General features: G+C 42.6%; 1 protein-coding gene across 4 annotated transcripts; it reads left to right on the top strand.

Moving 5' to 3' along the window:
* The first annotated feature begins 367 nt into the window (after positions 1-367).
* Positions 368-8824, top strand: TAC1 (tachykinin precursor 1). 4 transcript variants are annotated; one of them, XM_059395726.1, is made up of 8 exons: positions 368-621; positions 958-1089; positions 1606-1650; positions 2106-2202; positions 2707-2751; positions 3219-3242; positions 4973-5026; positions 8243-8824. In XM_059395726.1, the coding sequence occupies exons 2-8, from the start codon at positions 967-969 to the stop codon at positions 8290-8292; spliced, it is 438 nt and encodes a 145-aa protein (XP_059251709.1). In that variant the 5' UTR covers positions 368-621; positions 958-966; the 3' UTR covers positions 8293-8824. The 4 variants fall into 4 exon arrangements, with proteins under 4 accessions (XP_059251709.1, XP_059251711.1, XP_059251710.1 ...); XM_059395728.1 differs by lacking the exon at positions 2707-2751 and having other exon boundaries at positions 369-621; XM_059395727.1 differs by lacking the exon at positions 1606-1650 and having other exon boundaries at positions 376-621.
* Positions 8825-10183: the final 1359 nt, after the last annotated feature.

The raw sequence follows: 10183 nt of genomic DNA, 5'->3' as shown, positions 1-10183 counted from the left end.
TGCAGATGAAATAGAAAGGGAGAGAAAAGCACCCCCCTTTTGCAAATGATCTTCTTAGCATGATTATCGACGACAATATCTTAATACCTGAAGTCATTTGGCCATCCTTAAAAGTGCAATTTATCCTGACGTCTCAAGGGACGAAAAAGTTGCGGAAGTCCGAGGAATGAGTCACTTTGTTCAATTTTGATGAGTAATTTCAGGTGTCATGGAACCGCGTTCCGAAGAAGGAGAGGGGAGGGGGCGTCAGATCAGCACACGGAAGAAGACTGGACGCTCAGGATTGGATGGAGAGATCTTCATTTTCCTAAAATTGCGTCATTTCAAACCCAATTGGGTCCAGATGTTTTGGGCACCGACGGGTTACCGTCTCGGAAACTCTCAATCAGACGCAAGCGAAAGGAGAAGAGGCGGTTAATTAAATATTGAGCAGAAAGTCGCGTGGGGAGCGTGTCACGTGGTCCTTGAGGCTCGTCGAGCCTTGGATAAATACCGCGCGGCACCGAGCCGGCAAAAGAGCGCGCCGCAACCGCTCCCTCCACCGCCGCGGCCACCTCGAGTACTGAGCGCCCCGCGTGCGCTCAGAGCTGCCGGAGGAACCCTGCGGGCCTGCCCGCCGCAGTAAGTGCCTGCACCGACCATCGCTCCGAGGTGGCGGCTGGCCGCTGGGGCGAGGGACAGTGGGAGGACAGCGGAGGGACCTGCAGAGCCTCCCGGCTTGAAGGTGTAGACCGCTGGGTTGGAGGCTGACGGAGCTGGGATCCAGGGAGAAGGGGCTTTAAGAAGCTTGGGGGCATGATTCTCTTTCCTAAAGGGTACAAGGTATGCTTTGAGTTTGTTATCCCTTGGGCTTTTTATCTTGGTTCAATCGGCCCCGACTTGCGTTGTGGGACCAAAAAATATGCTGCCCCAACTCTTGGATAGCCATCCCCAATGTCTCTTCCCTGTTCTTCCCAGAAATCCAGCATGAAAATCCTCGTGGCCTTGGCCGTCTTTTTTCTCGTTTCCACTCAACTGTTTGCCGAAGAAATCGGAACCAGCGATGATCTGAATTATTGGTCCGACTGGTCGGACAGCGACCAGATCAAGGTGAGACCCAGCCCGCGCCGTTCTTCCAGGCCCTGGGAGCTGTCACTTCCCCTACGCTAGCATTCTAGTTAGCCTGTCAGGCACCGCGACCGCGACCAGAGGCGGTGGAGGAGCGCGGAGTGCAGGTGGGGGGGGGGTGCGGATGTAAAGGAACGCCATTCCCTGGGTCCCCTCACGAGATTTTGTGCCCATGATCCAAGTTTCCTCCCCGGGGCTGCACCGTCGGGTCTTGGGAACTCCCTGGAGGAATGATGCCCTCCCTGATGTGCCCGAGGTCCTCACAAGGTTGGAAATCTCACAAGGTTTCACCCCGGGATAAGGTGGATTTCGGAGACCCCAGTCTAGTTGCAAGGACCGGGCATTTGGAAACGCTGGGCAGGGGCAGAATGTGGGGGGGGGGGGGCCGCCGGACGCCGGGAGAAGCGGGGGGGGAGGGCAAGCTGCTGGGGGCTTCGAGGGGCGAGGTGGGTGGGAAGCTAACTTCCTGCCTTGACTTTTATTTTACTCCTTTACAAGGCTCTCAGGCTATTGGCCCAAGGGAGCGCGCCTCGAGGGAACAGTGTAAGTGGCGCGGTGCAGGTCCCTAGTAAAAGCATTCCTTCCCCACTCGCGACACACAGCTGTGTGCATTTAGGGCGGCGAGGCGTCTTCAATGCCCGCGCCAGAATCGAGAGAAAGTCAGGTGGCGGCGCGGCAGAGCAGTGGGGGTGGGGGCGGGGGTCTCCAGGCTCTGCCAAGAGCCGGGAGCGCGCGGGGCTGGGGGACGCCGCGTCTCCCGCTAACCCGCGAAAGCGGAGCCCGGGGACACGAGTTCTGCTGGGAGGGGTGGAAGAAGAGAGTTCCAGGGCTAGGACCCCACTCAGCCCTCGCGTTGGGAAACCCGGCTTTCTCCCGCCTCCCTGTCGGGCCGGTTGTCCGGCCCTGGCACCAACACCGCCCGCCTCTGAGCTTCGCCCAGGGCTGGCGCCGCGTGCTGATGGCCTACACGCCCGTCTCTCTGTGCGTCTGTCCCCCAGGAGGAGCTGCCGGAGCCTTTTGAGCATCTTCTGCAGAGAATCGCCCGGAGACCCAAGCCTCAGCAGTTCTTCGGATTAATGGGCAAACGGGATGCTGGTGAGATGGGCAGCCATCCCTCCCTCTCTCTCTCTGAGCAACCTGCCCAGTGTCCTCACTCACGGCTTCTCAGAGCGCCCTGTCTCTTTTGCTCTTTGAGTAGAAATTTCCATCCTAAAATGGATATACCCCCGGGGAGCGACTCTGGCCCTCACCCCACTAACAAACGCCCATGCCCGCTGAGGGAGGGTGAGCTCTTCTGTGCCAGCCCCACACAATTAGAATGACCCCAGTCAAGAGCAGGAAGCAACCTTAGCTGAGTGCTCCCTTGATGCAAGATCCAAACTGACAAATGGGGGGGGGGGGGAGGCGTGGGGCCTCCAGGGGTAGTACTCAGAATGGTCTAAGCGCCTGCAGAAATCCATTTTAGACCTTCGGGGTTAGATTAGATTTAGATTAGATTTAGCTCCCTACTGTCTCATGATAGAAATACTCAATTTCCTTGAATTCATCACACCATCAATGGAATGTGTAAACAGTTAATACCAATTCATCTTTTGTCAGATTCCTCAATTGAAAAACAAGTGGCCCTGTTAAAGGCTCTTTATGGTAAACATTTCTATAAATCTTTATTTTACTACTGTGAATGCACATGTAGGAAAAGTGAAGAAAGTCTTTTACGAGGTGAAATACAGATTCTTGATAATGCCTCTTTAGTAAAAGTAGATTTGTATCCCTCTCTCCTGGGGGTCCAAGCTTGGAGATGTGTTTCTTGTAAGAAAACAGGTGGAGTGGCCTAACAGTTACTATGTTAGGCCTCAGGGGTCTCAAAGTCCTGAGTTTGAATTTGTGGCCCATAGAAAGCACTTAAAAATATTCCTTTTGGTTGCTATTTTGTTTTTATCATTAATAATTTGGTTAACATTTATGGCTCTGCTATATTTCTCAGAATAGTACATGAATGGGAAATGTTACATGTGTTAAAAATCAACTTATTTTATAATTCTCTTCTGAAAATATAGTATAGCATCTTTAAAATAAATCTATTGCCCTTACTAACTTTTTCTTTCTTCTAGGACATGGCCAGATCTCTCATAAAAGTAAGTTTCAAATTATTTTGGCATTTACCAAATGCAAATTAGATTGAATTTCATTTTATATCTTCTTTTCCGTTGTAACTCAGGACTTAACATGTTTAATTAAGGCAATATAAGAATGGAGGAAACTCATATTAATCACATCCAGAGCATGTTTTTTAAAACTCTGTTTCTTAGAGCTAGATACTTACCAAATGATGCATTATGTTAAAAATCCTTTAATTCCTAGCTAAACAGTTGCTGAATTCCTGACCCACAGAAACTGTGAGATAATAAATATTTGTTGTTTTAAGCTGTGAAAGAAAGCCAGAAGAAATCCTTTAACTCCTACAAACTGTTAGTTTTAGATAAGAATTTCAGTCCAGGGGTCAAAATCCAACCGGAGATTCCTCTCCTTTTTCACCCCTCATCCTCTCCTACCTCCCACCACTTCCACTTGAAAAATAAAAACAAAACAAACAAAAACCAAGCATTTATAGGCATCTCTTAACATTTCAGTATGCCAGATCTCATAACAATATCTAGGGTAATCCAGCAGCCAGTTAAGAAGATTAAGTAAATGAGTACAGAATCCATAGTAGAGGTAAAGATAGATAGAAATGCAGTTTTTTTGATCCCATCTTTGAATGGGGACCCTCAATCTATTAAAGTACAATGAAACACTTCTTTGGGCAGTAGAGATGGCAGAGTTATGGCACTTGACGTTCATTAGAACCCAGTATCCCAGTTAATGGAACTCAGATTCATGGGAAGTCCCACAAGGCCATGCATATGTTTACCCATATGCATTTACCCCAGGGTCCACCCACAACTCCACTTAGATTTTGGTCCACTGGTTGGCAAAGAAGGTCACATTCAAACAGCAGTCCAATTCTCAAATAATACAGTATAAAGCAAGGGACCTTTCCCCCCTAGAGTTGAAATAGTAACCTTTCTCATAAGGCTTCATATTTGGAAAAAATATAAATCTTATTTATATTTGTGTTCTAAAGATTTTATTTCCAAGATTATATATAGCAAACTTCTATGTAATGAAAATAAATGCACTCCATTAATGTCTAAATTAACACACCTTTCTGGTAGTATTAAAAATGCAGTAAAATTAAGGGGCACCTGGGTGGCTCAGTGGGTTAACACCTCTGCCTTCAGCTCAGGTCATGATCTGGGCTCTCTGCTCACTGGGGAGCCTGCTTCCTCATCTCTCTCTGCCTGCCTCTCTGCCTACTTGTAATCTCTGTCTGTCAAATAAATAAATAAAATCTTTTTAAAAAATGCAGTAAAATTAAAATAGTGACCTGTTAGAAGTTTATAATCATCAGGTGCACAGATCTGATTTAACTAAGGTTCAGTTCCTGAGAAATACAACATAGTACACAAGGACATACACTGGATATTTCTGTCACCCAACTGTGAAACTGACTCCCTAAAAACCAAAACTAGCATAAATAGCAGCAATATTTAAAGCATTGTATATAAACAGGTAAAATGTAATAAACTATACTTGCTAATATTTAGATATAGAATTAAGAAAAGTGCTTTCATTGTATTGTTTTAATGTCAAATGTAAGACTTATTAGAAATCTTCATTTCTTCAGGCTCACCAAAACTTGAAATGGTTATATATTTATTACGTGGGCATATATTCGAAAGCTTGCTTTTCTTCAGTACTAGTTATAACAGTTTATTTCCTCAAAGACATACATATTAAAATACCCCTAAATGTATTTTTCCAGGGCATAAAACAGATTCCTTTGTTGGACTAATGGGCAAAAGAGCTTTAAATTCTGGTATGTATAAAACCATGACTGAAAATAGACAGTTTCTTAAATATCTTATTTTCTTTCTAAGGCATAGTTTTCAAAGTACTAAAAAGGAATGATAAACTTAAAATGAGTACTTATGGTGAAAAAAAAAATCTAATTGCAATAAACAAATCCAAGAATGAATTTGTAACTGATTAAGCTAATCTCACCCAGGATGCACCTTTCTTTCTCAAACCAGCAGCCCTACCAGTGTCTGCCTGTTTAATCATTACCTAACCTGAATCCTTGGGCTAGTCTAGTACTTTTTCCCTTATATTTTTTACAGAAGCCACACTGAACTTTCCAGAACTAAGCAGGGAGGGATATGTGGGAAATAAGACCAATTTTCACTTACTACCAAGATCATTTGAAAAGCTTATATGACATTATATCTGGCAGTCTCCCAGCACAAAAGTAAACAAAACTAATAAATGCGTTTATACTTTATGAAGTTATAAAAGCTCAAACTCGAAACATCCTGATGGATGAGAGTATGGGAATAACCCAGTGCATGCCAGTGCTTTCAGAAAGGAACAGGATCAAGTCATCCTGGGGGATTATGATCAGTTCTGGCTGTAAACCCTCACAGAGAAGGGGCGGGGGGCACAAGCCTCATAACCCATCTTAATCTTCAACAAGTCTTTCCCCTGGCCTAAACCCTGCCTATTTCCTTTCCTCTCTGTAGTTCCCATCTTGTGTAAAAATGCCACATACCTATATCTGAAAACCCATTCATCATACCATTTTCAAGGTTAAATATCCCCTGTATCATTTTCACAGAGACTGATTTTTTCTGTAAAGCACATTCAGGCCTTTATAGCAATTAGCTTGGGTTCCTCAGGAAAGCTATTCAAACTCTATTTTACCTTTAGTGAAAATAGAATTACAGTATTAATCAAGTAACTAATTAGAAAGTAACTAGCTGCCTTATCTGTTTAGGGTATTTCAAGTTTCTAGAAAATCTGTAATTAAGAAGTGCTGGCTTAATTATCTGGAAAATTCATGCAAAAAATGATGTATCCTATCATTGTCCCTCTACGTTCCAAATTTAGACACTACGTTTGTATTTCTTTTTCAGTAACTTGGGGCTGCTCAATTTAAATTTTAAAAAAAGTTACCAGTACGTCTTATGAAAAACTTTAAATTATTTTATTAATATGTATAATCCTCCAGCTTTTGGAAATGGAATGTAAATTTAAACCACACTGGTTTTACTTGTAGCAGAAGGGTACAACTAGCCTTCTATAACTGCGGTTTTCTTGATAATCACGTTAGTCATCAACTTTTTATTTCCAGAACTGATACAGGTTTCAGAACATGGCTAACTTTACAAATAATCCAGATACTGTGCAATTTATACAGATTAAATGCCATTAATATGTGCCAAGCCATAATGTAGTTCTAAATAGAATCACTATAATGAATCGGGATCCGTTTATAACACAATCTTCACTCCTCCGTTTTAAGAAAATATAAAAGGAAAAAACTGGACAAACACTGAGTCACAGGATCAACGGAGGCAATGGAACGATTGTGTCCTGCAGCCATCTGGTTTAACTTTTTGTGGCCACAGGCCCCTTTGACAGTCTGAGAAATCTAGAAACCTGCTTTGTAGAGAAACCCTCATTGGTTTTATAAACACAAAAACGTACATACAGTTTCAGATGGTTCAGGGACCCGATAACCAAACTCTACTTCCCATGAAAAGGATATTCTGTTCCAGCTAACAGGAATCCCACTGTGGTTACTGTACATTCTCATTCACCTCACTTCTCTGGGGAACGGAATCATGTTAAGCGAAAGCTGGTCAGGAACTGAGCTTGTGCTAGTCGTCCTCCTCCTGATACAAACAGAACAGGATGAGAAATGGACTGTTTCCCTCCTTGGGAACCGCCCGCTTTGGGGCTCAGGCGGTTCAACCGCGGAAGCGCATGGGTGATTGACGTAAAGCATTCAGTGTGTCCTGAACCCAGTGCTGGACGCTAACGGGGCCTCTGCTCAGGACGGGAAAGGGAGAGCGAGCACCCTACGGCCCTCACCTACCTCCTCTCTCAACAGATCGTTCCCACTGAGAAAACTGTTTAGAGAGGCATCTATGATTCCTACATACTTTCCACAGTGCTTTCTACTCTTTCTGTTAAATTCAGTATTTTATACAGGATATATGAATTTTTAAAAGTCGCATCGTTTCGCTAAAATGTAAATCTAAGTATATAAATTAACTAAAATGATGAATAATATACTTAAGTATTCTGATCACAGTGGTCTAATCCTTACCCTTTTGTGGTTATATACCTCTTCGAAATTGCATATAATAATATAATATAATTATAATATAATATAATATAATATAATATAATTTTGGCTTTTTTAAACATTCCAGACAGTCAAAGCACTTAAATTACTTGTTAGCTATATGTTAAGTGCTTTTACAGGCAGTGATTAATCTTTCACTGGCCATTAGGGTGCTGGGAGGTAAGTTATACTGTCGTATGTGGATGGCACCATTGCCCTACCTACTGAAAATGAAGTTGTTTTTAGCTTCAATGACAATCCATTATTGCAAGGTATCCCCAAGATAGGAGGAGACCCCTACACCATTCGGGACTCCTATAAAGGAACCAGCCAGATAACAAATATTTTGGATTTTGTGAGCCATGCCGTCTCTCTACATAACCATAGACAATACATAAATGAATGGGTATGGCCACATTCCAATAAAACATTAGATTTTCAAGAAAAGGTGGTGGACTGGATTTGGCCCATGGTCTGTAGTCTATTGACTCTGTCCTAGAATAAAATGTTCACATTTTGCCTTCATCCTACTACTATTAGTACTCCTATACTTCAGGCATTATCCTTTCTATAAATCACCATGGGGGTGAAGGGTTAGGGTTTCTGCCACTGCTTGAGAAAATTGTGAAAAAATTAACACTGCAGTAGATTGTGGAACTATGCTTTGGGGGGCCCAAGTATCTGGCAGGTGGCCTCAGTAACCAAGGATTCTGTGGTTAGATCACTTCCAGTCAGGACAGAGATAGGCAAGACTGGAGGGTATGCAAAGAAAAATCTTAGAAATACTTCAGTGGAGGTGGGAAGAGTCATTCACGAGTTTTTAATAAATTACAGTGTGTCTTGAAGCTTATTTAACTCTCTCAGTGAGTCCTCTTAAGAACCCCTCTGCCTTCTCTTTGTTCTCAGTGGCTTATGACAGGAGCGCGATGCAGAATTACGAACGAAGACGCAAATAAATCACCTCATGTGTAATTTATTGAGCCTCATGTGGGTCAGTGGCCAATGAAAGGTAACATGACACCTGCACCATGAGGAATAATTATTTATTTAATAATCATTGTTTTGAGTGGAAAACTCAAAAAAACTTTATTTTTCATATTGTGCCAATACGTGCTGTGAAAGTATGTTATAATTCTAATATGACCCCCTCAGACGTAGAAATCAGTGGTCATTTCTCAACAAAGCACAGTGTTCAGTGAAACAGAAATATGCTCTTCAAAGAAAGAAATCATCTTCGTTTCCTGGAAGCAGTCGCGTCAGCCACAGCTGAAGGAGAGGAACCTCACAGACAGGGTTGTGCTTTCTCTGTTTTTGTGGTGGAAATGTGCTAAGATTTGGTGTCAGAGGGTATCCCTGCAGCATGTGTCACGTGTTGTGACTTATATACAGATGTTCTACAAGTTTTCACGTGATTCTATGGTCTTCATTTCATTGTATAATGTGTTGTGATAGTTAACATTTTAAATAAAAGAAAAAATATCTTGAGAATTGGGTGTTATTCTTTCATTAATATTTCTGTCACACCAACACACGTTCTTTTAGTAGATGAAATATGTTCGAAGCTATTTTGGCTGCTTAACAGTGAAACATAGAGCTACTAAATTTCTCCTTCTTAAGGAAAATGACTACAGTGGAATCTCAGTTCCTTTCTCTCTCTCTCTCTCTACACACACACACACACACACACACACACACACTTTTGGGGCTGGCGGAGTCAGTCATTTTGCATGAGATCCTTCATGAGGAAAACAATTACATTTTGGAATCCCAAGAAGAGAGGGTAAGTTCTGTTGATGCATGCCCAAGATTCCCTTTTACAAATAGGATAATAATCTGTCTTAGAGATGCATTCGCCTGGTTATTGTTGGATAAAACATCAGTGCACTACAATTGAAGCCCTGCTTGGAGCCCAGGTATAAATGCTCCTGTGTGTGATTCACACTAGATTTAAGATACCAAACTCTCACAAAAGATGATGCAGATAACGCCTTATTGTTAATAGGGCGTCACCCCTATAATGAAGACAAGAGTGCCTTTCTAGCTTTCTAGCATTTCTAAGGAGGCCTATGAATTGTTAACACCCATTGCTCCCCAGCTGAAGCATGTGCTTCAGGAATAAATACAGAACAATCGGGGAGGCTTTCATTTATTTGTTTAAGGAGAAGGATTGATAAGTGTCCTTGGAAATGTTTTGGGGTTACATAGAGGGTGTGGAACACTGACAAGTGCTACAAAGGCTCAGGACAAATATTGTTTAATGAACTAAAACTCCATGACCTTAGCCTGGATTGGTTGATTATTGTTGATCAATAGTTTGATCAATATGTTGATCAACAGTGGTTGAAACCACTGTGGGACAGAATTGCTCAAGCATATTTTAAGCTTTATATTTCTAAATAGTTTTAAAAAAAAATCTAACCAGTGTACATGGCTGGTGTAGTTGAAGGACTGTCTCTTAATCTTGGGGTTGTGAGTTTGAGCCTTACAGTAGGTGTAAAAATTACTTTAAAAATAAACCTTAAAGAATAAAACCTCTAACAATCTCATTTCCTTATTATACAATACATTGAAATGTTACAAATTATAAATGATAAGCAAAATGGAGAAAGTCAGAGTCATCTAGAGCCCCACTCCCTAATAGTAATGCTTAATACTCTATTTAAGAATAATAATAACTGTGGGGCGCCTGGGTGGCTCAGTGGGTTGGGCCGCTGCCTTCAGCTCTGGTCGTGGTCTCACAGTCCTGAGATCAAGCCCCGCATTGGGCTCTCTGCTCGGCGGGAAGCCTGCTTCCTCCTCTCTCTCTGCCTGCCTCTCTACCTGCTTGTGATCTCTCTCTGTTGGGTA

Source organism: Mustela nigripes, chromosome 4, assembly GCF_022355385.1.
Source record: "Mustela nigripes isolate SB6536 chromosome 4, MUSNIG.SB6536, whole genome shotgun sequence".
NCBI lineage: Eukaryota > Metazoa > Chordata > Mammalia > Carnivora > Mustelidae > Mustela > Mustela nigripes.
The sequence above is the reverse complement of the archived record's forward strand: the minus strand, read 5'-3'. Positions and strand labels throughout refer to the sequence as shown.

Excerpts from the sequence above, each read along its gene's own strand:
- TAC1 (XM_059395726.1), top strand. The coding sequence starts at position 967 with ATGAAAATCCTCGTGGCCTTGGCCGTCTTTTTTCTCGTTTCCACTCAA. Across the intron at positions 3,243-4,972 it reads TGGCCAGATCTCTCATAAAA|GGCATAAAACAGATTCCTTT; the intron begins GTAAGTTTCAAA and ends GTATTTTTCCAG. Across the intron at positions 5,027-8,242 it reads CAAAAGAGCTTTAAATTCTG|TGGCTTATGACAGGAGCGCG; the intron begins GTATGTATAAAA and ends CTTTGTTCTCAG.